General features: G+C 43.0%; 1 protein-coding gene across 14 annotated transcripts in view; it reads right to left on the reverse strand.

Annotated features, from left to right (window-relative positions):
• Positions 1-26,982, reverse strand: part of mast4 (microtubule associated serine/threonine kinase family member 4) — a 435,748-nt gene that overhangs the window by 113,227 nt on the left and 295,539 nt on the right. For all 14 annotated transcript variants that reach the window (XM_063049360.1, XM_063049351.1, XM_063049349.1 and 11 more), the window contains one exon: positions 9,716-9,804. In XM_063049360.1, the coding sequence (XP_062905430.1) occupies positions 9,716-9,804 (89 nt within the window). The remainder of the gene's footprint in view (positions 1-9,715; positions 9,805-26,982) is intronic.

The following is a 26,982-nucleotide window of genomic DNA, read 5'->3' on the forward strand; positions in this document are numbered from 1 at the left end:
TGCTTCACTCTCCTCTCCGATCAAACTTGTCCATCTTCAGCCCTTCGCCTTTTCCACCTCCCAGCTTCTTATTTCATCTCCCTCCCCTACGCACCTACCTTCCCCCTCAGCTGCTCTCACCCATCACCCTCCAGCTTGCACTCCCTTCCCCTTCCCCCTCATTCTGGCTACTTCCCCTTTCCATTTGACTCCTGAAGCGTCTCTGACAACAACATCAACTGCTTGTTCCTCTCCACAGATGCTGCCTGACCTGTTGAGCTTCTGCAGCATTTTGTGTTGCTCCAGTGTAGGACGAGCTGCTGTAACCCAGCATCTGACTGCCCAGGCATCTTGCTGGTCCACAATTTAGTTCACTTATTAGTTCAGACATGTGAGCCAGGGGTTTGAATTGCAAGTGAGATATGGGGTTCAAAGCATGTCCAGGGTCAGGGTCCGGGTCTAGACTGCAGACTGGGAGTATGCCCAGAGCTGGGATTGGAATATGCTTTATACTTTATTGTCGTCAAACAATTGGTACTAGAACGTACAATCATCACAGCGATATTCGATTCTGCGCTTCACACTCCCTGGGTTACAAATATTAAATATTATAAATATTAAAAATAGTTAAAGTTAGTAAATATTAAAAATTTAAATTATAAATCATAAATAGAAAATAGAAAAATGGGAAGTAAGGTAGTGCAAAAAAAACCGAGAGGCAGGTCTGGATATTTGGAGGGTACGGCCTAGATCCGGGTCAGGATCCGTTCAGCAGTCTTATCACAGTTGGAAAGAAGCTGTTCCCAAATCTGGCCGTACGAGTCTTCAAGCTCCTGAGCCTTCTCCCGGAGGGAAGAGGGACGAAAAGTCTGTTGGCTGGGTGGGTCGTGTCCTTGATTATCCTGGCAGCACTGCTCTGACAGCATGCTATATAAAGTGAGTCCACGGACGGAAGATTGGTTTCTGTGATGTGCTGTGTGATGTTCATGATCTTCTGCAGCTTCTTTCGGTCTTGGACAGGACAACTTCCATACCAGGTTGTGATGCACCCGAGAAGAATGCTTTGTACAGTGCATCTATAAAAATTAGTGAGGGTTTTAGGGGACAGGCCAAATTTCTTTAGTTTTCTCAGGAAGTAAAGGCACTGGTGGGCCTTCTTGGCAGTGAACTCTGCTTGGTTGGACCAAGTCAGGTCATTTGTGATATTGACCCCGAGGAACTTAAAGCTTTTGACCTGTTCCACTTGCACACCACTAATGTAAATGGGGTCGTGTGGTCCGCTACTCCTTCTGAAGTTAACAACCAATTCCTTCGTCTTGCTGACGTTGAGGGATAGGTTATTGTCTTCGCACCATGCCACCAGGTTCTTAATTTCCTCTCTGTACTCAAACTTATCATTACCCGAGATACGGCCCACAATTGTGTCATCAGCAAACTTATATATTGAGTTTGATGGAAACTTGGCTACATAATCATGGGGGTGTAGTGAGTATGGAATGCCAGAGCTCAGGAATATGGGCAGATTTGCAGCTGGAACTGCGGTTCAGTGTGCTAGTATATTTCATGCCCCATTTAAACCCTTCAGGTTCACTGGAAACTGTATTATATCACAAAAGGGAACAAAAAGCGTATTTATGTATTTAATAGGAGTAGCATCTAACTGTCAGAAAAATCTGCTCTTCCACCTCCGAAGTCCCAAGGGTACCAGACCTTCAGTTTTATTGTATTTTTAAGACCTGATCCAGACTGTTAACTTAATGTTGCTACCCTCCCCAACTTTTGACGCCTCTTTCAAATCAAATCTATACTTTATCCCTTTCACATTCAAAGATTTACCAAACAAGGAAAGTTCAGAGTCTGTGAGGTTCACTTGGTTGTCCTCTCTGGGGTGAATGTATTTATTTTAAAAGGGTGTTGCAGACCAGAGCTGTGGTCATAGTGTGAGACAACATAGAAAAGGGCCAGGTGAGATACAGATTCACATGCACAATCTCCAGCCTCCTCTATTGTATTCAGTGACCCACCCCGCCCCCACTTCACTGAGGCTAAACATAGACTAAGTGATCTTGCAGAGCACCCGTACTCTGTCTCCAATAGCCACCTTGTAGATTTCAGTTGTATGTCACTTCAAGACCCTTTCCCATTCCTACACGAACCTCCACTACCATGATGGGGCCAAACACCTACCAGAAGAACAATAGGGCTGCCCACAGCCCAATGGTATCAACATTGAATTATCCAGTTTCGGGTAACACATTTCCCTTGTGTTCACTTCCCATTCTTACTGGTCCACTGAGGTTTTCTATGTCTATTTGTTCACCTTTTCTATTTCCATCTGCTCATCACGCACAAACATATCCACCTGAGTTTCCTTTCCCCAGGCTGACTCTCCCTATCCCATCACTCACTTCCCATAAAAACCTTCCTTATCTGATTTTACCTGGTACCTTCCAGCCTGCCTCTGCCTTCCGCTTCCCTCCCTCCAGCTGGCTCCATCTGTCCATTGTTTTCCCCAAACCACTCACTGGCCTTCATCTCTAAATTCCCACTCCTGACTTGATCTTCCAATTACCCTCCACCTCAGCTAGTTCCACCCATCACTCACCAGCCTCTGTCTCACCCTCCCTCTTACATCTTTTTAGTGGCTACCTTCCCTCTACACCATCGTTGATGATACAGGGTCACAACCTGAAACATCAACCATTCCTATGCCTCCACTGATGCTGCTCAACCCAACAAGTTCCTCCAGAAGCTTGTTTTTTATTCCAGATTCAAGCATCTGCAGTCTCGTGTCTCCATAGAAACATGCCCTTCAGCCCTCCGGGTCTCATCGTGACCATCTAAGATTAATCTCACTTGTTCATATATTGGTTTAAAAATGGAAAGCAAGGTTTACAGATGATACAAAGGTAGGTGGAGGGCCCTGTAGTTTTAAGGAAGTAGAGAGGCTACAGAAGGACTTGGACAGATTCAGGTAATAAGCAAAGAAATGGCAGATGGAATACAGTGTCAAAAAATGTATGTTCACGCACTTTGGTTGAAGAACTGAGAGGGTTGACTGTTTTCTAAATGTAGAGAAAATGGAGAGCGGTGCAAAGGGACTTGGGAGTCCTTGTGCAGGATTCCCTAAAAGTTCATTTTCAGGTTGTGTCTGTGGTGAGGAAGACAAATGCGATGTTAGCTTTCATTTCAAGAGGACTAGAATATAAAAGCAAGGATGTAATGTTGAGGTTTTATAAAGCACTGATGAGGCCTCACTTAGAGAATTGTGAGCAGTTCTGCACCCCTTATCTAAGAAGTTGAACAGGGTTCAAAGGAGGTTCATTAAATTGATTCCAGGATTGAAAGGCTCGTCATATGAAGAGCATTTGACGGCTCTGGGCCTGTACTCACTGGAATTCAAAAGAATGAGGGGTGACCCCATTGAAATCTATGGTATGTTGAAGGACCTTGATAGAGTGGATGTGGAGAGGATGGTTCCTTTGGTGGGAGAGGTCTAGGACCAGAGAGCACAGCCTCAGAATAGGGGTGTCATTTCAGAACAGAGATGAGGAATTTCTTTAGTCAGAGAGTGGTGACTCTGTGGAATTCGTTGCCACAGGCCAAGTCATTGAGTATATTTAAGGCAGAGGTTGATAGGTTCTTGCTTAGTCAGGATGTGAAGAGATATGGGGAGAAGGAAGGAGATTCGGGCTGAGGAAAATGGATCAGCTGCAATGAAATGGCAGAACAGACAATCGGCAGAAGGGCCCAATTCTGCTCCTACATCCGATGCTCTCATGGTCGTATATTGCATCCAAGTTGCTGTTGTAACCGGTTACATCACTGTCTGGTACGGAGGAGCCATTGCACGGGATCGGACATTGCTGAAGGCTGCAAATTCAGTCAGCTCCATAATAGGCAAAAAAAAACTTCCCAGCGTCAAGGGAAGGTGATGCCTCAGAAAGGCAGCATCCATCATTAAGGACCTCACCACCTAGGACATGCCCTCTTCTCGATACTACCTTCAGAGAAGAGGTACAGGAGCCTCAAAACACACACTCAATGTTTTGAGATCAGCTTCTTCCCCTCTGCCATCAGAATTTTAAATGGACAATAAACCCATCAACACCTTCTCTTTTGGTCTGTTTTTGCACCTCTTGCATATGTACACATCTATTTATATACAGTATATATAATATACATATAATTTAGAGCATATGTATTGCACTGTACCATTGCACAGAACAGCATTCTTCATTACATATGTGAGTGATAATAAACCCGATTCTGATTTTATTCTAGATACAGACTAGCCAGAAAGTATTTGTCAATATTCATTGCAGCCAAATCTGATATCCTTTTCAGTCAGCACGCACTGAGTGCACACACGCACATCCATCCACACACAACCAGACCTGGCGTGAGTTAGTTCTTCCTATTCTTTAAGCACTGAATGTTTTCTGCAGTAAATTACCTCCTTTAAGTTTGAAATGTATAGCTTGCTGCTCACCAGAACCCTTGGGTAAATTTGCAGACTTACCACAGGATCAGAAAGACTTATTTTCCTTCTGGGTCATCTAAGTATGGGCCCTTTATTTCCAAAAGCGTACGCCTAGATAGTGTGGCTCAAGCAGAAGCCAAAATCTAGTGATCTGCTTTCTCTCAGGTAGACTGACCCAAGCAAGCCTTACAATGGTCCAGTTTCCAGTAAGTCTACAGTTACCTTAAAGCTCCCTCTGCACATCCCCTCACAACACGCTGGAGGAACTCAGCAGGTCGGGCAGTATCCGTGGAAATCGGGCCAGAACCCTTCGTCAGGACTGAAGAGGGAGGGGGGCAGAGACCCTATAAAGAAGGTGCGTGGAGGTCCTGACGAAGGGTTCTGGCCAGAAACGTTGACTGATCGTTTCCATGGATGCTGCCCAACCTGCTGAGTTCCTCCAGCGTGTTGTGACTGTTGCTTGGACCCCAGCATCTGCAGAGTATTTTGTGTTTACATTCCACATCCCCTGTTGGATCAAAACCTTGACAAACAATTCCCTCCATCCTACCAATCTGATCCTGACCACCCTTTGATGTCTCAACCCAAGACTCCCCCCAACCCTAATGATTGCCTTCAGCTCTTCTTTCTCACATTTCACACCCAGCCCACAGCCCACCTGTTGGCTTTCACAAGCATTGTGATCACAGCAAGCACAGATGAGATATCTTTGAGCACATTAATGATGTAAAGCTGGTGCTATTGTCCAGAGGCCTTATAGAATGTTGGAACTGGGAGTAGAAACACATATTAGCTTGCAACTTACTGCTCATTTAATGCACTTTTCCATCTGCTGAAATATTTCTACATCCCGAGCAGGTGCTTCGTGAAGACTAGTTGGGATCAGCATGACTTCTCTGCCAAAGAACATTTACAGCCCATTCTCAGGCTGGTCCTTTGCTAGCTGCCCCACAAAGAACTGCTGGCATTTATGCATCACCATTTGCTCATCCATTCAACCTAACCCTACTTTCTACACCATGGTGCCAGATTGTAGATCACCTTCAAATTTCTAAAATAAACCTATATCAAGATTAGGGATCTAAGGACAAGGGTTCCATAACTGTCTTCTTAGACTGTGGATTCAGCAACCATACCAAAACCAAAAACTGTGGATGGACCAGGAGATTTGTAGTCTGTTGAGTGCTCGATCTGTGGCATTCAAGACCAGTGATCCAGAACAGTACAAGTAGTTCAGCTGCGACATATGGAAGGCTACGTTAACGGTGAAAATACAATTCAGATTCAGGTTTAGAGACTGAATCTAATGCTAGTCAGCTCTGGCAGGCTATTACTTCCTACAAAGCAAAACCTAACATTATGAATGACTGTGATACTTCGCTCCCAGATGGCTCTTTTATGCATGCTTTGAAAGGGAGAATAAAACTATGCCTGTGAAAATACCTGCAGCATCCTATGACCTTGTGACCTCTGCCTTGGAGGCCGACGTCAGAACATCTTTCAAGAGGGTGAACCCTTGCAAGGCATCAGGCCCTGATGGTGTATCTAGGAGGGCTCTGAAAACCTGTGCTGAGGAGACAGGCAAGAGCAAGATAGATCAGCTCATGGAGTGGTGTCGCAGCAGCAACCTTGCACTCAATGTCAGCAAGATGAAGGAGTTGATTACGGACTTCTGGAAGAGGAAGTCGAGGGAACACAGTGGAAAGAGTGAGCAGTTTCATGCTCCTGAGTGTCAACATCTTTGAGGATCTATCCTGGACCCAACATATTGATGCAATTACAAAGGCGGCACAACAGAGGCCATAGTTCATTCAGAGTTTGAGGTATTTGGTATGTCACCAAAGACACTTGCAAATTTCCACAGATGTACTGTGGAGAACAGTCTAACTGGTTGCATTACCCTATGGAGAGGCCACTGCATAAGATCGGAAAAGAGTGCAGAGAGTGGTAAACTCAGTTGACTCCATCACAGGCACTAGCCTCCACAACATCCAGGATACCTTCAAAAGGTGATTCCCCGAAAAGGCAGTATCCATCATGAAGGACATCCATCTCTTGTCTTCTTCTCACTGCTCCCATCAAGATGGTAGTACAAGAGCCTGAAGCCACACACACACAACATCTCAGGAACAGCTTCTTCCCCTCCACCATCGAACTTCTGAATGGACAATGAACCCATGAACACTACCTCGGTATTTTTTTTTCCTCTCGCTCTTTGTACAAGTTATTTAATTTTATGTATCCACCTACTAATGTCCTTCTACTACAATCTCTCTTCTGTTGCACTATCTTTTCTACCCTTTCAACTCCACCATATGCTGACCTAGAGGTTTGCAGCTTGCCTAAGGTACAGGTTTCAGTTTCCCTTTTTCTGGAATATATTAAAATATCCCAGTAGATTTGAAATTCTGTAAGCTCTATAAAGGCTCTGGGGTGTATTTAAACATGAAAGAAATAAAAGGAAGTTACTGATGTTGAATAGGAACCAAGAGCAGGAATTCTACTTCTTCAATTCCAGAATACACAAGTTAAATGCAATCTTTCTGCTATACCCAAAGATAACGTAATCCACCGTGAATTGAAGATTAACCACCTGCAACTGAGTAGCTTAGTTATTCATTGCCTGAAGCACCTATGTCATAATGGGAGCCATACATAATTTATATTTCAAAAGTCTTCGCAGACAGCATTCAGACAGTTTCAAAATCATCTGCTGAAACAATGTGAAATAGTTTCATCATCACCGTGAAAAACAAATAGTGTTGGATTACTATCAATCAACCCAACCTCCACCTGTTTAAATCCTCTGTCATTACCTCTCAATGACAATGCATCATTTGTGAGAGGAATAGGTTTTGTCTTATTTATGAAACTTGTAACCAGAGTGAAAACAAGATCCATACTCTTTCAAGAGATTGCAATAACCAATTCAAAAGGAGCAATTAAAGACAGGGGCCTCCATTGTGTAATAAATACAAAACAACCAGTGTTCTGAGGCAATAGGTGAAGCTGAGCAGAGATAAATCCGCTGGCCAATCTACATTTTTTTTATTTAGTGATGCAAGGTGGAGTAGGCCCTTCCAGCTCTTCAAGCCACGGCACCCTTGCAAGCCCGATAACCCCAATTAACCCCAACCTAATCAAAGGACAACTTATAATGATCAATTACCCTACCTGCTAGGTCTTTGGACTGTGAGAAGGAACTAGAGCGCCCAGGGAAAGCCCATGCTTTTCACAGGGAGGACCCTCAGACTCCTCGCGTAACGGCGCTGACGTTGAACTCCGGAACGCCATGAGCTGTAACAGTATCGTGCTAACCGCAACACGACTGTGGCGCTCTTTTCTCCCCTTTCTCCCTCTCACCTTGAACCTGTGCCCCCTTGTTTTTTGGCACTGATTCAGAATCAGGCTTATTATCTCTGTCACATGTCGTGAAACCTGTTATTTTGTGGCAATGGTACAGTAAATTACTATCAGAGTCAATAAATAAATAGTGTGAAAGAGGAACAGCGAGGTGGTGTTCATGGTTTCACCGAACGTTCAGAAATCTGATGACAGGGAGGAAGAAGCTATTCCTAAAATGCTGAGCTTGGATCAGAGTAAGACCCTGATGGCCCGTCTTATCTTTGCCTCCCATGATTTTGGAACCTGACAGAGTCTGTCTCGCTGCGCGAAAAACAAACACAGTTTATGTAATTGCTCCTTATGAATTAAGACCTCCAGTCCGGGCTACTTTCCTCTGCACTCTCTCCAGCACAATCTCATCTTTGGAATGTACATCAGCAGGATGTTCTCAGGTCACTGAGATAAAGACAATGCATCCACTTTGTTTGTCGGGCATTACCTTCAGCTTAAACATTTACCAAAACAGCAGCACCTGCAGCTACCCATCCAAATCCAGGACCACTCTGACCTGAGAACATCAGCTGGATCCCGAGCTCGCTGCCAGCATCCCCGTAGGCCCGTCTTCACCAAGAGGACGGCAGCTCATCCAGAGACTCATCACATCTTCACCAGGGCAAATAGCCAACAACCCAAATCTCAAAAATGAACATAAAAACCCATTGTACAAAGCACACAAACATCGGTAATTAATGAAAGACAAAAGGTCTAGGTTTCATTTCAGTTTATTTAGTACATCTGAATGTAATTTTGCAGTTTACAAAATGTACGAATGATGAAACATTATATTCAAAACAACTTTTGACATGCAAGTCTGATTTAAAACTGTTAAACTGGAACCCATAACCTGGCAATAGATTAAGATATTGTGAATAAATATTGCTGAAAACAGATGACCTGTTTAAAACAGTCTTTTATGGAACATATTTTTCAACTTAACAAAAAAGCTCCTAAACATGAAATACACTTGTATGTCAATAGCACCTTTCTCAACAGAAGGAATTACCAAATTGTGCCATGCAGTAAAATATGTCTTTCTGAAGAGTTGGTAAAGTGACAAGGATTTAATTCACACCAAGGTTCCACAAAAAGCAAGCAAGTCAATAACCAGGTGATCTGCTTTAATAGACTGTTGAAGAATAAATGTTGACCAGAGAACATGAGGAGTAATGCCAGTGGAATCACTTAAATTAAATAAAAGGGACAGATGGTCCTCTGTTTACCATCTCATCACGGCTAATGAGGTTCTGCCTCATCAGAATAACACCATTAAGGCAAGGATAATACCTCAAAAATTAAAAGATGAGCGAAATGAACATTTTATGAAATGGATATACAGGAATCATGGTGATCAGAATAAAGCTGCCAATGATAATATTTCCAAAATAATTATAATTCCAAAATTATAATAAAGTGTTAGCATTTGCAAAATGACAAAAACTACAAAATGATAATAAAAATTGAAAATGATTTTAAAAAACTCCAAATGATTAAAAAAAAACAAATAATTCCAAAAAGATAGGGACATATTTATGACATTTTAATCTTGAACAGTGCAATAATCCAGACTTCTGAAACAGCAATTTTTGGAGGTATTCAGTCTATTCAATGTGTTTCCATAAAATATCAATAGCCTAAATACTATTTTAGCTTTCCATGCTTGCTTCAAATGTTATGCATTATCCTGCTATCATCTGCTTAATGGACGGATTCTGCATTAATGGACAGGTTGCTCAAAACAACAGGAATACAATATGAAGTCTGCATTTTGAAGCATACTAGACGCATTTGTGAACGCAATGCACAGATTTATGCCGAGTGAAAAGCTGACCAAGAACAGTAATGCCTTACCTGAATGAGTAGGGAGAGGTGAGTGAGGACGAGGAAGGGCTGTCGACTGACTGCTTCCTATCAGACTTTTCCTGTTGTTAGTGCGGCAACTGAAATTAAAAGAGAGGTAACAAATTATATAACACTTATGAAAATTATATAACATTTACTAGATTTCATACATATTATTTGCAAGGAAAACTGAATAAAACCAATCAAAACCAACTTACTATCTTTCCTGTCTAGGATCTAGAGCAGGCCTTTCCAACCCTTATTATGCTGTGGACCCTTACCCTTACTAAGGGGCCCGTGAACCCCAGGTTGGAAACATCTTATCTGGAGAATGCAAAGCTAAATGTTTATTATAATAACGTAATAGGATTAGACATTTCAATAGTTTCCTTGTGCACAAAAGAGATAATGAATTCAAATTTGCTTGATCGTTGCTCTGGGGTGGTCTAAACTTTTTGAAACAGTTAAAATCAAGTTTCCTTTTGAATTATGTGGAAACGTCAATGCATGAACCCAAATGCAAAGCATTGCATTATAGAAAATGGGTTTATTACACCTTATATTGTACCCAAAGTGCTACCCTCCATCCACATACTCTCCCTGACATGGGTGAGTATTTTCAGCATCTAGTATTTTTGCTCTTTGACTACCACCATGCTTGCAGAATGCACAGTGAGCGCAAATGGTAAACTGATTACAATGACACTGGCGCATAACTGGCCTGACTTGTGCACCCAGAACTTTCAACGCAGTAACAGTAGTTTGTCTGCCCTTGGCTCCCCTACTGCCATGGTAAGGCCAATTCAGGATGGAGGAGCAAAATCTCAGATTCCATCTCAGTAGCCTGAGCAGCATGAACATTGATTTCTCTAACTTCTGGTAATTCCATCCCTCTCCCATCTTTCTCTCCTTCTCCATTCCTAATTCTGGTAACCCTCTCACCCCTTCTTCTCTCCTCACCCACTCATCACCTTCCTCTGGTTCCCCTCCTCCTTCCCTTTCTTCCATGGCTCAGTGTTCTCTCCTATCAGATGCCTTCTTTTTCAGCCCTTTACCTCTTCAACCTATCCCTTCCCAGCTACTTAGTTCATCTCCCCTCTCCTGGTCTCACCTATTACCTGCCAGCATGTACTCCTCCTCCTCCTCCCTCCATCTCCCTATTCTGATTTCTGCCCCTTTCTAGTCCTGACAAAGGCGAGCCGCCTGCAACACCAACTGTTTACTCCTCTCCACAGATGCAGCCTGGCCTGCTGAGTTCTTCCAGCACTTTGTGTGTGTGTGTTGCTCCAGATTTCCAGCATCTGCAGAATCTCATGTTTAAGAAGCTGGTATTTTTGGACTTCCATGCTTAAGTGCATTACAATGGAAATCATGAAACAGCTGACACAGTTCAGCATTCTTCCACCGTAATCACGATAAATCAACTGAATCCTTGAAAACTGTAGTTCTTAATGAAACTGGTCTTGCAGGGAAAATCACTGAAGATCCCACACTTCATAAACACTGCTTAACAAACCCTCCAGACCTAAAAACTCAGCACATTGAAATTTGCTCACATAGATATCATATATAAAATATAATAATATAAACATAATGACATTTTTTTTATTGAAAGCTTAAAAGCATAAAGATTAAAATAACATCTAGAACAGTGTTTTTCCTTCCTGATTCGCTCTTCATTAGAATTGCCTAACATGATTGGATGCTAGACATTTCTTTGAAATAACAACCAATGTTGCAAAAGGGTTCCAAAGAGTTCACTAAATGTTGGAGAGCAGCTTTCTCCTAAGATAGTGGCAAATTGTATCATTTTGCAAAGGCTGCAAAATCCTTGCTGTTATGTCACAGCCCCAAACCACATTCTTAACTATCCCTAGAATGTTCTTGCTCAAGGAATTAACAATCATGGTCCCAGTCTTTGAGGAGCCATCAAGGAGACAGCCGAAGGAAAAGTATGCTTGGTGAGTGGTTGGCAAATGTTCATGTTGAAATAAAACAACATAATGAGAAGGGAAGTTGCAGTATTTCAAAGTTCAGACATGGATCAGCTGGTTCACTCAGCTGAGAAAGTGGTGCATCAGGAAAAATGTGAGTGAAAATTTTCCATTAGGCAATCAGTATAAAACAGATGAACATGACACTGAAGACTGATGGCAGAGAACCCAGAATAATTTGTAAGCAACAGAGCCAGTTATATTCAACATTAAAAACTGCTCTCACTGGTAACAGAAACCACCTTTCAGCTAGAAAGGATTGCCTTGTTGAGGAATAGTCACATCCTGAAAAACAATCAGAAACCAGTGACTGAACACACAAGAACTGGCAAAGTCAACAGGAACTTTTACCCCTTGAATAGGGCTGGTGAATCTATAGTCCGGTTGACTATCAGATCATTCTCGGACTTAAAACAATATCCTTATTCATCATTCACTTGTACTCCTGTCCAGCTGGAAAAACAGACCCACAATGATGAATGCACTCTACACTCAAATGCATAAAAACTCAGAGTCAAATCGTGTTAAATACTGATTGGACTAAAGTATAGGGAGAATGTCAGAGGTAGGAATGGTGGGTATGTGGAATGCACTGCCAGGGGTGGGATACGTTAGGGACATTTAAGAGACCCTTAGATAAGCACATGGATGATATAAAAATGGAGGGCTATGTGGGAGGAAAGGGTTTGAGTGATCTTGGAGTAGGTTAAAATGTTAGCACAGCACCATGGGCCGAAGGACCTGTACTGTGCCTAACTGTTCTATGTGCTATGTTCCATGCACTGCTGTTGCAAAACAAATTTTATGTGATATGACAGTGATAATAGATGATAAAAAACGCTGCTTTTTTGAACTGAGAGGAAATAAATAAGATGATGATACCGGCAGTTGTTTTGACAGCTCCAAGCAATTGAACAAATTGCCAGTTTAGAAGATCTGCAGAAACAGATGAGAAAATAACTATCTCCGTTCTTTGATGCAGAATCTTCTGTGGGTGATCAGTAAATTGTATGATTGATTTTAAAAAAAACAATTGGCCAATAAAAAAAAATCATCCCTGAGTAAAGGATATCTCTGATCTGGCCTCAGGTTCCAGACACATGGATGCCCAGTTTTGATCTGCTAGATCTGAATTATGGTAAGCATGATGATGGTGTCACATAGCACAATCCATGGCATCTTTGCTTTGACAGTTCACGAATTCCATCCACCCCTTTTGTGATAACCCAAGCTGACAGCAACTCACAACAAACATGGAAGTCTCAGCTTCCCAAGGAGTTCTTGCTAAAGGAGTTCTGCAGTTTCCCAGCAGTAACTGGTCCATGCATTTCAAAAGAAATTAACAGGTCCAAGAAAACAAGCTTCAGAAGATTTGTATTTCTAAATTATTTTGATTTCTGATGTTTTTCTAATACATTTAAACAATTTGATTTTAAACAGTATGGCAAGATCTGAACATCTTCTGATTACGTTTCAACGTTTGCAAATGTCAGAAACATTGCTCTGGAGGCTTGGCTTAATTGACCGTCAAACCATTTCCCAGAGTGGGTATTGCTCGGTACAGTGGGAAGAACCTTGCACTGCAGAGGGTTCTATTGATCAGCAGCCATTTCAGAGGGCAGATTTTGTGGCCCTCTAAGCCAACAGATCATTGTCAGCCAGAATCATATTTGCAATTTCTGTTCTAGCTACTCTTCAGCTTTCTGGAATCACTCTTGTGGGGAAGTAGTTCTGTCACAATTCAACCAAGGAGACTTTGTTTAATTTTCTCTTTATTTTTAGATGACAAGTTAGTTGGATAACTTTTAATTCAATGATGCCTTCATTCATTAAAGCTATTGACAAAAACCAGTATCTGTTTAGTTATGAGTCTGTTTATTATTGATGAACTTAAACTACATATAGTTAAATGTAAGCTCAATATCCTGTGAAGCAACTTCAAAAATAAATGAAATGAATATCTAGTATAGATGAACTTCCTCATGTTTAGATGTGAAAGCAAACGACTCTAAGGTTTATTATTTCACAATGCGAACACTTAAGTTGCTATTGAAACCAACAGTGTTTATATGGCTTAAGCAAGTATGAGTTCCATATTTATAAGATATTGGTACGCTGCCAGTGTAAACAGAGCAGCTCAAGTGCCAGAGAAAGCTTTTAATCTCCCTGTGCTTTGCTAGGTAACAGGGACAAAATGAAGATTTGACATCACCAAACCGATGCTTATGGCATTCAGTTCCAAACTCCTATAATGTGAATTTTGTCCCTGTCATATAAATGTATAAACAGAAAGGAAACATTTGCTGAGATGTAAAGTTTAACTGATGAAAATACAAAATCCAAGTCTCTTTATACTGAAAACAAATTCTATACAAGGTTATCTTATTTACCAACTATGAACGCAACATTGTAGTGACTAATAAGGTAGGATTAATCTGAAATTTGGTGAAGCAGATGATTTACCTCATTCAGTAATAAGCTACTTTGTAGGGTGTGGTGCGGAGGTGCGTGATTAATTCAGACTAACCACATTTACTGCAATCTTCCGCCAACAACCAGGTGCATAGAACATTTAAACACGTAACTATATACAAAATGGATTGCGGTTAATTGGGACACATCGGGACCAGTACATTTTGGCCCTATTAAGCACCTGTCTCAATTAGCCGAAGTTTCATGGAAATAGTTAAAAAGGTATTGAAAAAAAAGACAAACTACATAACAAATCATATAGTTCAATGAAATACAGAACAAGTTAGAACATTATCAATTCTACTACAGTACTATGGAACTATATTAGTTCCTAATAGTTATCAACTGAGGAATTCATCCAGTGTATGCTGCTGTGCAATTTAGATTGACTGTAAATGAACATAATCAGTGTGGACACTTTGTGCAGATAATGGTTTCATAAAATGCTCTTGATTATATCTTCCAAATCTTTATTTTCATTGTATTATTCAAGACGATTGTTGATACCTTCAAATTCCTCATAGTTTCTAACTTGAAGTAGTGAAATCCTTTCATTTTTCACTCCCACCTGTTTCTAGCATCTCCAGACTTGATTGCTTGAAACCAGTGAGCAAAACAGTTCTGAATTGTCTTACTGCTTATTTTTTGCCAAAAATCAGTGACAAAAATCACTGCTTTTTGAACACAAACACACGCAACTGATGCTACTTAAAAACTGTTCTCTCTAAGCACGCTGCAGTGTGTAACAGCCACATGACTGCACACGAATGACGCTAGTTAGAAACTGTTCAGCAACAGTCTCCTGCCCCAATTAAGCGGTAGTGTCCTGAATAAACAGAGAACCCCGGCAATTTGCCTGGTTAGTTATTGGTCTTTAAGAGCTGTCCCAAATAAGCAGCTGCCCTGATTAACCAATGGCCCAATTAACCAGAATCCACGGTATCAGAAAATAATCAGTTAAATCCTGATTTATAAAACTCAAAGAGAACACTGGAATTACCAATGAAACAGTTCTTCAGTGAGTTTTGCCTTTTGTTACCTACTGCTTCCTGCATTTTGAATAATCTTGAATCCCATTTACCAACAAGAACTTCCGAGCACTCCATTTTTGGGGCATCATGTTAGTATAGCGGCTAATGCATTGCTTGATAGCGCCAGCAATCACTGATAGGGGTTTGATTCCCGCTGTTCCCTGTAAGGAGTTTGTATGTTCTCACCTTTACCACACTGGTTTTCCAAGTGCTCCAGTTTCCTCCCACATTCCAAAGGTGTACAGTTAGTGTTAGTGAGTTGAGGGCATGCTGTGTTGGCACAGGAAGCGTGACAACACTTACAGGCTGCCCAGCACAGTCCCCACTGATTTGATTTTATGCCAACAACAGGTTTCACTACATTTTGATGTATGAGTGACAAATAAAGATAAACTTCATTAAAGGTCTCTAATTTTTTATTTAAGCTTTTAAGGGTTCAAACAGCCCAGGCAGAAATCAATTCCACATTCTATCCATTTAGTAAAGACATGCTCAAACTACAATTCTCTGTTGCTCTGAATTTGTAAATACAATTTCCTGTGCTTTAGCATCAGACCAGGTCAGCAACCAGTTAAGATTTCAAAACTCTATGCACCTCCATCACTCTCAAGCCTACCCTTTCCTGGAGCGAATCCACCGAGTACTTAATCTTTCCTCACACTTCATTCTCTCAAGTTTTGGGAGCTCCATCCTCCAAATTCTGCAGTAACTTGGTGCAACAATAAGCAGCAGCTCCCATGTGGTCTTGTCAGCAAATACTGATTTTTAGCTGACCTTGAATCATTACAGCTGTTCAAGACTATGCCAGCTCCCAGTAAGACAACCCATGAGTTCCACTCTACTCCTTTGCCACTGAACTTTGACCGTTTTTCTCTCTCAATTACCAATCCAATTTCTTTTCCAAGGCAGAACCCAATTCTGCTTCTATGTCCTCCATATTGAGGGAGTTCCAGATATGTCCTCTTGTACAAAAAGATATCCCTCACATTGATTTTGTAAACTGTTTTAAATCCATGACACTTTCTGTTCCTTGACCGTCCCTATCTAAACCAATCATGGCCTTTCCTGCCTCCATCAAATCTTCTCTAAAACTCTTTTGCTCCAAGGCAAAGAATCCAGGCTTGTCCACTCCAGCCTTAAAAGAAAAATTTCAGAACTCTCTACGTTTTATACTTTATGGGGTACATTCTAAATGCATTGCTCCTCAATCTTTGTACAAAAAATTCTTGCCCTTAAGATATTGTAGAAGCACCTTTAATTGTTGACCCATAAAAATAGTAATTACATACCAACACAAGAAAACTTCTAGCTTTCCAACATTCCTTACTATTTCCTTGATCAATCCTTTGTCACATGGCACAGCCAGCTCTTCCTTATTTCCTTCTTTCTGTGCGACGTTCCCCTGATCTTTCACAATTCTTAAACGTCATTGGTCAAGAGGATGGAATAGGGACTTAGCTGTTCATTAGGGCCCAGGATACACTGTATGATCATCCTTGCATCATTTATTAGCTTGCACTTCCAATCTGTTACGAGTAATTCAAGCTGAACAAACCAGTTTAACTGAATGTTAACTAATGACATAAGCCACAGGAATCATTCCACTGCATAGGTGGCTTCATTGACCCAGCCACCAAAACCTCACGATCACTCTGATAATTTACCTACATTTCCATTCAGCACATTACCCAGGTCAGGCTTCCCTACAAAACCCCTAACTGTACATTTACTGATATTACGATGAATCTATCATTTCTCTGCCTGCTGATCAAGATTATGAACTTCTTATAGACCTCCTGTGTATTAATTAGTCCAAACTGGGCTAGCATAGATCAGGTGAGCTGGTTAAAATGTGCAGGCAACGTGCAGATATAGGCCAGACTCCAGTACCTGAAAAGATCCTGAAAGCAGATTCAGTTATGGCATTCACATTGAAATTCGAGGTTATTTCAGGGCTCTGAGGAACAAGCCAGGGAATGACAAGATGAGTTCTCCACAAAAAGCTGGCACAAGGGTATTGGGCTGAATGGCCACAAATGTTGCAAAACTGTTACAGTCTCTAGTATTACTTCGGAATTTTTCAGTTTAATTCATTCATCAACACCATAGGTTCCAACTCTGAACCGTTTGATGTCCACTGGTGAACTGGCCACTAACCAGAACTTACCCTGACTTAATATTGTACACAAGTTAACCATTTAAATACCTGCCCATTTATCACAAGTGCTCAGAATATTTGTAGTGGCTATCTTGTTATATACAACCGCATGAAGTGCCATTATCAAAATGTCCATACCACATTGCTCTTCATAACTGTATAGTCAGGTTTATATGCGGGAGGAGAAGATGACAGCATGACGCAGTGCGCGCAGCTCTCCGATGAAATGATATAGTTTCTGTTAATAGGGGCCGTGGACAAGTCTGATTTGATGAAGACAGACGTGAGAAGCAGAGGAACATCTGGAGAAATTTCTGAAATGCCTGGTTCGCCGCTGTTGTTACTGTGCGATCAAGAATCTCTGGAGGGTAGGCCCCAAAATCCCCGGCTTTGCCTGCTGCTGGCAACCGAGGCTAAGGTCAAAGTATTTGGATAGAGATGGCGCTCGGTACTCTGTGTCGGAGGGCTGATCAGAGCTCGAAGTTTTCGGACAACTCAGAGTCGGACTGTGGTCGGGCATGGCAGGGAGAGTTTTCTTCCTTCTCCCGTCTGCGTGAGATGTGGGACTTCCGAGAAACTTTGAACTTTTTTACTGTGCCATGGACGGTTCTTCATCAAGTTACGGTATTGTTGCACTGTTGTAACTATATGTTATAATTATGTGGTTTTATTAGTTTTTCAGTCTTGGTCTGTCTTGTGTTTTTGTGATATCACACCGGAGGAATATTGTATCATTTCTTAATGCATGCATTACTAAATGACAATAAAAGAGGACTACGTGTCCTCATAATCTAATCTAATATGCTCAATTCTAAAAAGTTACATGGATATGATCTGGGTAGATGGGAAGACATTTACTGATCATCTGTGCGTGTGTTGAAGAAAATCATTGGATGCTATGCCTGTAAGCTGAGTTAGATGAAGTGGTTGAATGTCTGTATGTTTCACAAACTTTGCCAAAAAATTATCTCATATGAATATGCTAGAAGGAACAAGTATTAAGCTGTTTCATTTCCTGTAGCAATTTTTTTGTCCTGACAACAAATACAAATGAGAAAGACAAATATTACTGTTTTATGTGATCATGTCTACCATAACCTTTTGGTTCGGTGGGCTAATTACAACAGCTGCAAGAGACTTGTACCTCAGAGGACATTAGATATGGGTTTTATTTTGATCAATGAATTACAGACAGAGTGAATCATCCTCCAAATAAAGAAATAAATCTGTGATGACTTTGTATTTCCAATTGGCAACCCAAAATGAACTACAGCCTCCTGTTCCTAGCCCTCTGTTAAAACTATCTTCAAAGATTCAAAAGAAAATGTTACTAAATTTATACAAATACGCTATTTACAAGATGCATTTAGTGTTATTGATACAGAAATGCAGGCCCTATTCAACCAGCTAGATCGTTATGCCCAACTATAAGAAACAAGGGCTGAATTCGGCTCTGAAAGCCTTCTCTCACTTTCAGTGAGACCATGACAGATCCAACTTTGACCTTAAATGTTACTTTCTCACCTAACTCCTTTTCTCACCATCTTCTTTATCGTTTCTGAATATCTCCATCCCAGATAGTTTCAACATCACCACAGCTCTCTAGGATAGAGCATTCCAGTGTCACATTCCTCACAAAAATAAAACCCCCTCAGCTCCATCTTACATTGGGCAGCCCTTATTCTGAAGCTACTGTATGCTCCTAACTTCTAGATGGCCACCCCTGCTTCCCCATCCGCTCAGCATCAACCCTGTCAGTTGCCCTCCTAATGTTTTCTGTTTCACCAAGATCATTTCTCATTAGCGAACTCCAGTGAGCATAGGAAAATAAACTCAGCTTTTCTTCACAGATTATTTCGTGAACCCTTTCTACAAGTGCCTTCACTTAAGTATTTCATTCCTCACATATACAGCCTAACTCGATTTACAAACTACTCTCCCCTTTTGAGCTAGCTCTTGATGCTAAAATTAACCAAGCATCCCAAGATTATTTGGAGGAAAAGAGTAATTTGAATGCCCTTAAATGCGAAGGATCACTGTCAAAGTTGAGTGATTTGTCATCTGCCCAGGTACATGTATGCACAAGTGCAAAGAAAAGCTTACTTGCAGTTGCATCACAGTCACATAGTATCATACACAATAAAGACAAATTAAAAATAGACCAATTTTACAAGAAATAACATAATTAGAAGAAACAAACTCAATTTCAGTGCACAGCAAACAAAATGGTCATGGTCAACAGAAAATCTGCAGATGCCCTGTCTTCTAGTTCTGCAACAGCAGAGCAGGCAAATGTTTTTTCACCAGAACAATACACACACAAAATGCTGGAGGAACTCAGCAGGCCAGGCAGCGTTTATGGAAAAGAGAGTTCCTCACTTATAGTGGTTAGAGTTGTGCCAGTTGGTTGAAGAACCAAATGGTTGAGAGAAAGCAGCCTTTCTTGGGCCTGGTTTGGGACTGCAGGCTTCTGTACCTAATATCTAACATTAATACTTGTTCTGCATTTTCCCCAGGAAGGAGATAGTATGCCTCTGTATTTCCTTATTGAATATCTCAACCTGTTTATATAATTTGTTTTGCTTAACGTTCTAAGTGCACAGCAAGAGAAGCCACCTTAATAAAACCTGTCTAACTTTATTTAAGATTACTGCATGCTTGATTGCGTACCACGATCAAAATAGCTTCCCTACAATATGGTGATCAAAACAAACAAAACTACTGATAGGAAACCAGAAAGTGTGTGCTTGGAAAACAATGTTACGGTACAGACAGAACAAGGTAAATAAAAACAATGCTGAAATGGGCCTCAGCACCTGGTTATGGCTTGGTTCAGTCTGCAAGGCATGTTTGCACAAATGACATCTAAATGTGTTTAAGATCATTGTACATGTCCATGTCTTTTGTACAAGTCTAGATCTTATTACATTGGGCCTGCACTTAAGTTAAGGTGGCACTGAGATAAAAAAAATAGGCCATGAACTTAATGAATATTGAAGTACTGGAGGGATCACTCTTGCTTCTATTTCTTATGTCGTTATTAACCACATAGCTGACTGGATAAAACAAGCATCAGAAATTTGCATGAAATTAGCATCACACACTAGCTGGAGCGAAAAAAAAAACTGCAGGTGCTGCAAGCCCAAAAACAAACAAAAGAATGGGAGCACTCAGCCGGTCAGGCAGCATCTGTGGGGAGAGAAACAGTCAAGGGCCCTGTAATCAACCAGTAAGACAAGAAAAATAGCAGGCTTTGCGAGAGAGAGCAGGAGCAGTGAAATAAACAAAAGAAATGTTGGTGATAGTGTGCAGCCTTAGGTTATCAAGATACCAATTACTTTCTAAACTAACTAGAAGTGAGAGAAAGAAAAGAAACAGACTGAGATAGAAAGGTACAACTGTATCAACGCAGGGAGTAAAGAAAGGTGATTACCTACAACTTTAAATTCCTTATCAGGTCCCCAGGGTGGCAATGTGCTTGGACACAATACACAATTGTGCAACACACATCAAAGTTGCTGGTGAACACAGCAGGCCAGGCAGCATCTCTAGGAAGAGGTACAGTCGACGTTTCAGGCCGAGACCCTTCGTCCGGACTAACTGAAGGAAGAGTGAGTAAGGGATTTGAAAGTTGGAGGGGGAGGGGGAGATCCAAAATGATAGGAGAAGACAGGAGGGGGAGGGATAGAGCCGAGAGCTGGACAGGTGATAGGCAAAAGGGGATACGAGAGGATCATGGGACAGGAGGTCCGGGAAGAAACCGAACTCGTTTCTGCATACCTCGACACTGTTTTATCACCCCTTGTTCAATCCCTTCCGACCTATGTTCGTGACACTTCTTACGCTCTTAAACTTTTCGATGATTTTAAGTTCCCTGGCCCCCACCACTTTATTTTCACCATGGATGTCCAGTCCTTATATACTTCCATCCCCCATCAGGATGGTCTCAAAGCTCTACGCTTCTTTTTGGATTCCAGACCTAATCAGTTCCCCTCTACCACCACTCTGCTCCGTCTAGCGGAATTAGTCCTTACTCTTAATAATTTCTCCTTTGGCTCCTCCCACTTCCTCCAAACTAAAGGTGTAGCTATGGGCACCCGTATGGGCCCTAGCTATGCCTGCCTTTTTGTTGGCTTTGTGGAACAATCTATGTTCCGTGCCTATTCTGGTATCTGTCCCCCACTTTTCCTTCGCTACATCGACGACTGCATTGGCGCTGCTTCCTGCACGCATGCAGAACTCGTTGACTTTATTAACTTTGCCTCCAACTTTCACCCTGCCCTCAAGTTTACCTGGCCCATTTCTGACACCTCCCTCCCCTTTCCAGATCTTTCTGTCTCTGTCTCTGGAGACAGCTTATCCACTGATATCTACTATAAGCCTACTGACTCTCACAGCTATCTGGACTATTCCTCTTCTCACCCTGTCTCTTGCAAAAACGCCATCCCCTTCTCGCAATTCCTCCGTCTCTGCCGCATCTGCTCTCAGGATGAGGCTTTTCATTCTAGGACGAGGGAGATGTCTTCCTTTTTTAAAGAAAGGGGCTTCCCTTCCTCCACTACCAACTGTGCTCTTAAATGCATCTCCCCCATTTCACGTACATCTGCTCTCACTCCATCCTCCCGCCACCCCACTAGGAATAGGGTTCCCCTGGTCCTCACCTACCACCCCACCAGCCTCCAGGTCCAACATATTATTCTCCGTAACTTCCACCACCTCCAACGGGATCCCACCACTAAGCACATCTTTCTCTCCCCCCGTCTCTCTGCATTCCGCAGGGATCGCTCCCTACGCAACTCCCTTGTCCATTCGTCCCCCCCATCCCTCCCCACTGATCTCCCTCCTGGCACTTATCTGTGTAAGCGGAACAAGTGCTACACATGCCCTTACACTTCCTCCCTTACCACCATTCAGGGCCCCAAACAGTCCTTCCAGGTAAGGCAACACTTCACCTGTGAGTCGACTGGGGTGATATACTGCATCCGGTGCTCCCGATGTGGCCTTTTATATATTGGCGAGACCCGATGCAGACTGGGAGACCGCTTTGCTGAACATCTACGCTCCGTCCGCCAGAGAAAGCAGGATCTCCCAGTGGCCACACATTTTAATTCCACATCCCATTCCCATTCTGACATGTCTATCCACGACCTCCTCTACTGTAAAGATGAAGCCACACTCAGGTTGGAGGAACAACACCTTATATTCCGTCTGGGTAGCCTCCAACCTGATGGCATGAACATCGACTTCTCTAACTTCCGCTAAGGCCCCATCTCCCCCTCGTACCCCATCTGTTACTTTTTTTTTATGCACACATTCTTTCTCTCACTCTCTTTTTTCTCCCTCTGTCCGTCTGAATATACCTCTTGCCCATCCTCTGGGTTCCCCCCCCCCGTCTTTCTTCCCGGACCTCCTGTCCCATGATCCTCTCGTATCCCCTTTTGCCTATCACCTGTCCAGCTCTTGGCTCTATCCCTCCCCCTCCTGTCTTCTCCTATCATTTTGGATCTCCCCTCCCCCTCCAACTTTCAAATCCCTTACTCACTCTTCCCTCAGTTAGTCCTGATGAAGGGTCTCGGCCTGAAACGTCGACTGTACCTCTTCCTAGAGATGCTGCCTGGCCTGCTGTGTTCACCAGCAACTTTGATGTGTGTTGCTTGAATTTCCAGCATCTGCAGAATTCCTGTTGTTTGCGTTTAAATACACAATTGTGCCCTGTTTACAGGAACAATGCAGTGTACATAGTGAAATAAATGTCATGTTACCCATATTAGAAAGCTAAAGTCAAAGGTTGAAATTCAAAGGCTTAACAGCAAGTTAGCCAGCAACATTTGAGTGGATACAAATTTATATTTATAATCCAACCTTACAGAGCTTGGACAAAACCAAATTTCTCTGAATCAGGTTTAATATCATGAAATTTGTTGTTTTGCAGCAGCAGTACATTGTAATACATAATAATAAAAACTAAATTACAATGAGTATATAAAAACGTTAATTAAATTAAATAAGTATTGCAAAATGAGAGGGGCAAAGAATATGGAAGATGTGTTCATGGGTTCATTGTCTATTCAGAAATCTGATGGCAGAGGGGAAGACGCTGTTACTAAAATGTTGAGTATATGTCTTTAGGCTCCCATACCTCCTCCTTTATGGTAGCAATGAGAAGAAGGCATGCTTTGGATAATAGGTGCCAATAATGATGGATGCCTGCTTTTAAAGTTTTAAACGTGTCCTGGGAATGGGAATGCTAATGCCCATGATGGAGATGGCAGAATTTACAACATTCTGCAGCATATTCCGATCCTGTGCATTGGCCCCGCCATACCAGATGGTGATGCAGAATCGTCTCCAAGGCACATGTAGAAATTTGCAAGTACCTAGTGACATATTGATTCACCTCAAACCCCTATTGAAATATAGCCACTGTTGTCCCTTCTTTGTTATTGCATCAATATGTTGGCACCCAGGAACTTGAAACTGTTCACCCTTTCCACTTCTGATCCCTCGATGTGGACTGGAGTGTGTACCCTCGATTTCCCTTTCCTGAAGTCCACAATCAATTTCTTGGTGCAACTGCAATACCACTCAACCAGCTGATCTATCTCACTCCTGTACATCTCTTTGTTACCATCTGAATGGATTTCTGCCAGCAGCAGCTGTGCTGTTGGAAAATTTATAGATGACATTTGAGCTGTGCTTAGCCACACAGTCGTTGGGGGGGAGAGAGGGGGAGAGAGGGGGAAGGGGGGGGAGGGGGGGAGGGGAGGGGAGGGGAAGAGGGGGGAGGGGAAGGGGGGAGGGGGAGAGGGGAGAGGGAGAGAGGGGGAGAGGGGGAAGGGGGAGAGGGGGAAGAGGAAGGGGGAGAGGGGGAAGGGGAAGGGGAGAGGGGTAAGGGGGAGAGGGGAAAGAGGGGAGAGGGGAGAGGGGGAAGGGGGAGAGGGGAAGGGGGAGAGGGGAAGGGGAGAGGGGAAGGGGAGAGGGGAAGGGGAGAGAGGAAGGGGAGAGGGGAGGGAGGGGGCAAGAGGGAGAGAGGGAGGGGGAGAGGGGAAGGGGGAGAGGGGAAGGGGGAGAGGGGGAAGGGGAGAGGGGGAAGGGGAGAGGGGGAGAGGGTAAGGGGGAGAGGGGGAAGGAGAGGGGGAGAGGGGGAAGGAGAGGGGGAGAGGGGGAAGGGGAAGGGGAGAGGGGGAAGGGGAAGGGGAGAGGGGGAAGGGGAAGGGGAGGGGGAAGGGGAAGGGGAGAAGGGGAAGGGGAGAGGGGGGAGAGGGGGAAGGGGGAGAGGGGGAAGGGGGGAGAGGGGGAAGGGGGGAGAGGGGGAAGGGGGGAGAGGGGGAAGGGGGAGAGGGGGAAGGGGGAGAGGGGGAAGGGGAAGGGGGGGAAGGGGAAGGGGGAGAGGGGGAAAGGGGGAGGGGGAAGGGGGAGAGGGGGGAAGGGGGAGAGGGGGGAGGGGGGAAGGGGGAGAGGGGAGAGGGGGAGAGGGGGAGAGGGGGAAGGGGGAGAGGGGGAAGGGGGTAGAGGGGGAAGGGGGTAGAGGGGGAAGGGGGAGAGGGGGAAGGGGGGAGAGGGGGAAGGGGGGAGAGGGGGAAGGGGGGAGAGGGGGAAGGGGGGAGAGGGGGAAGGGGGAGAGGGGGAAGGGGGGAGAGGGGGAAGGAGGGAGAGGGGGAAGCAGTGGGCTAAGCACACATCCTTGAGGTGTGCCAGTGTAGATTGTCAGTGAGGAGAAGATGTTATTTCTGATCCGCACTGACTGTGGTCTCCCGGTGAGGAAGTCACGGATCTAGTTGCAGAGGAAAGTACAAAGGTCCAGGTTTTGGACCTTGTGGATTAAAACGGAAGGTATGATTGTGTTGAATGCTGAACTGTAATCAATACACAGCAGTCTGGCATAGGCATTGATATTGTCCAGGTGATCCAAAGCTGAATGGAAAGCCAGTGAAGTTACATCTTAAAGGAATCCGTTAGTCTTGCAAGACCATGGATCTGTGCCTGGAAAGTCTTCACTCTCCAGGGCGCAGGCCTGGGCAAGGTTGTATGGAAGACCAGCAGTTGCCCATGCTGCAAGTCTCCCCTCTCCACGCCACCGATGTTGTCCAAGGGAAGGGCATTAGGGCTGATAAAGCTCTGCACCAGTGTCGTCGCAGAGCATTGTGTGATTAAGTACCTTGCTCAAGGACACAACACGTTCCCTCGGCTGGGGCTCGAACTCACAACCTTCAGGTCGCCAGTCCAATGCCTTAACCACTTGGCCCCATTACGAGTTCAATATCACTGGTAGAAAGTTATTGGAAAGAATTCTGACACATGGAGTGCAGCAATAGACAAATTGCAGTGTGTCTCAGTCCTTGCTTAGGCAGGAATCGATTCTGGCCTTGACCAATCTCTCAAAGCACTCGCATACCAGTGTGATTGAACCTTAGTCCTCTCATGTTTATGTTGTATAAATACAGCAGTAAATGCCGATGTAAAGCACACTGAAGCAATATTTCCTCTTCTAACAGTGAAAGGCACATAGTAAGAAGATGCAATCCAAACAACCAACGAAATACTGCTTCCGACTGGTCTCTGGAATTTAGTGTTCTTAGATTACGGATTTTCATTACATTTAAAAAAGCATGGGACTCAAACTCATTCTGTGCAATACAATCAACAGAGTGTCACACTGTCCTTAGCTTAAGCTATTTGCCATTTTGAAATCTGAGCCCAACGGTGTTGAAGTTGTTGATTTCCCAAGTGGATTAGAGAGACTGAAATAGATTTATATGTGCAGAGCAAACCAGGACTGTACTAGTTTGAAAACCGAGTGAAGTCATCAACTCTGTCCCCTCCTTTCTTATGGATCGATTTACAAATACATCAAATATAGCTTACATTTTTCTACATTGTACTCTCTGGTCTCAATTTTTGAGGTCATTCCATTTATCAGATCTGCAGGTTTTCACCAACTGGTTCGCAGCAGACAGTGATGAACTTTGAAAATGTTTATGATCAGGATATACAGAAATGTGTATTTCCCTAATGACTATAAAGTTTAACTTCAGATGCTGCGGTTTTTCACTCCTCTGCTCCCCCTTAAAATTAGCATTCTTCACCCTGAATGTGAACAGGCTTTTTAACCATGGATGACATGGAGCTGAACCTCATCTTCTGACGTACATCATTAAATGCAGCTGGAAGTACTGGAGCATTAGATCCCACACCAGCAGGTTCAGAGACAGTTATTAACCTTCAATCATCAGGCTGCTGTGCCAGCGTGGATAACTTCGCTCACCTCAACACAGAACAGATTCAACAACCTAGGGATTCACTTTCAAGGACTCTACAACTCAAGTTCTCAATTTTATTTATTTGTTATTTAGAGTACTTTTTTCAATTTTTCAATTTCCTATTGGTTGTTTGCCCACCTTTGTGTGTAGTTTTTCACTGATTCTATTGTGTTTCTATGAATGCCTGTAAGAAAATGAATCTCAGGGTGACATGCACATACTTTGATAATAAATGTAACTTAAACTTAAAATTTCTGCACTTGAATTTATTAATTCAGATTGCCATGAGTTGGATTTTTCCCCACAATCAAAATGTATCTGGTGATGTGCAATTTCAGATTCGGAGTTTCGAAATAATGGA

Source organism: Mobula hypostoma, chromosome 5, assembly GCF_963921235.1.
Source record: "Mobula hypostoma chromosome 5, sMobHyp1.1, whole genome shotgun sequence".
Lineage (NCBI taxonomy): Eukaryota > Metazoa > Chordata > Chondrichthyes > Myliobatiformes > Myliobatidae > Mobula > Mobula hypostoma.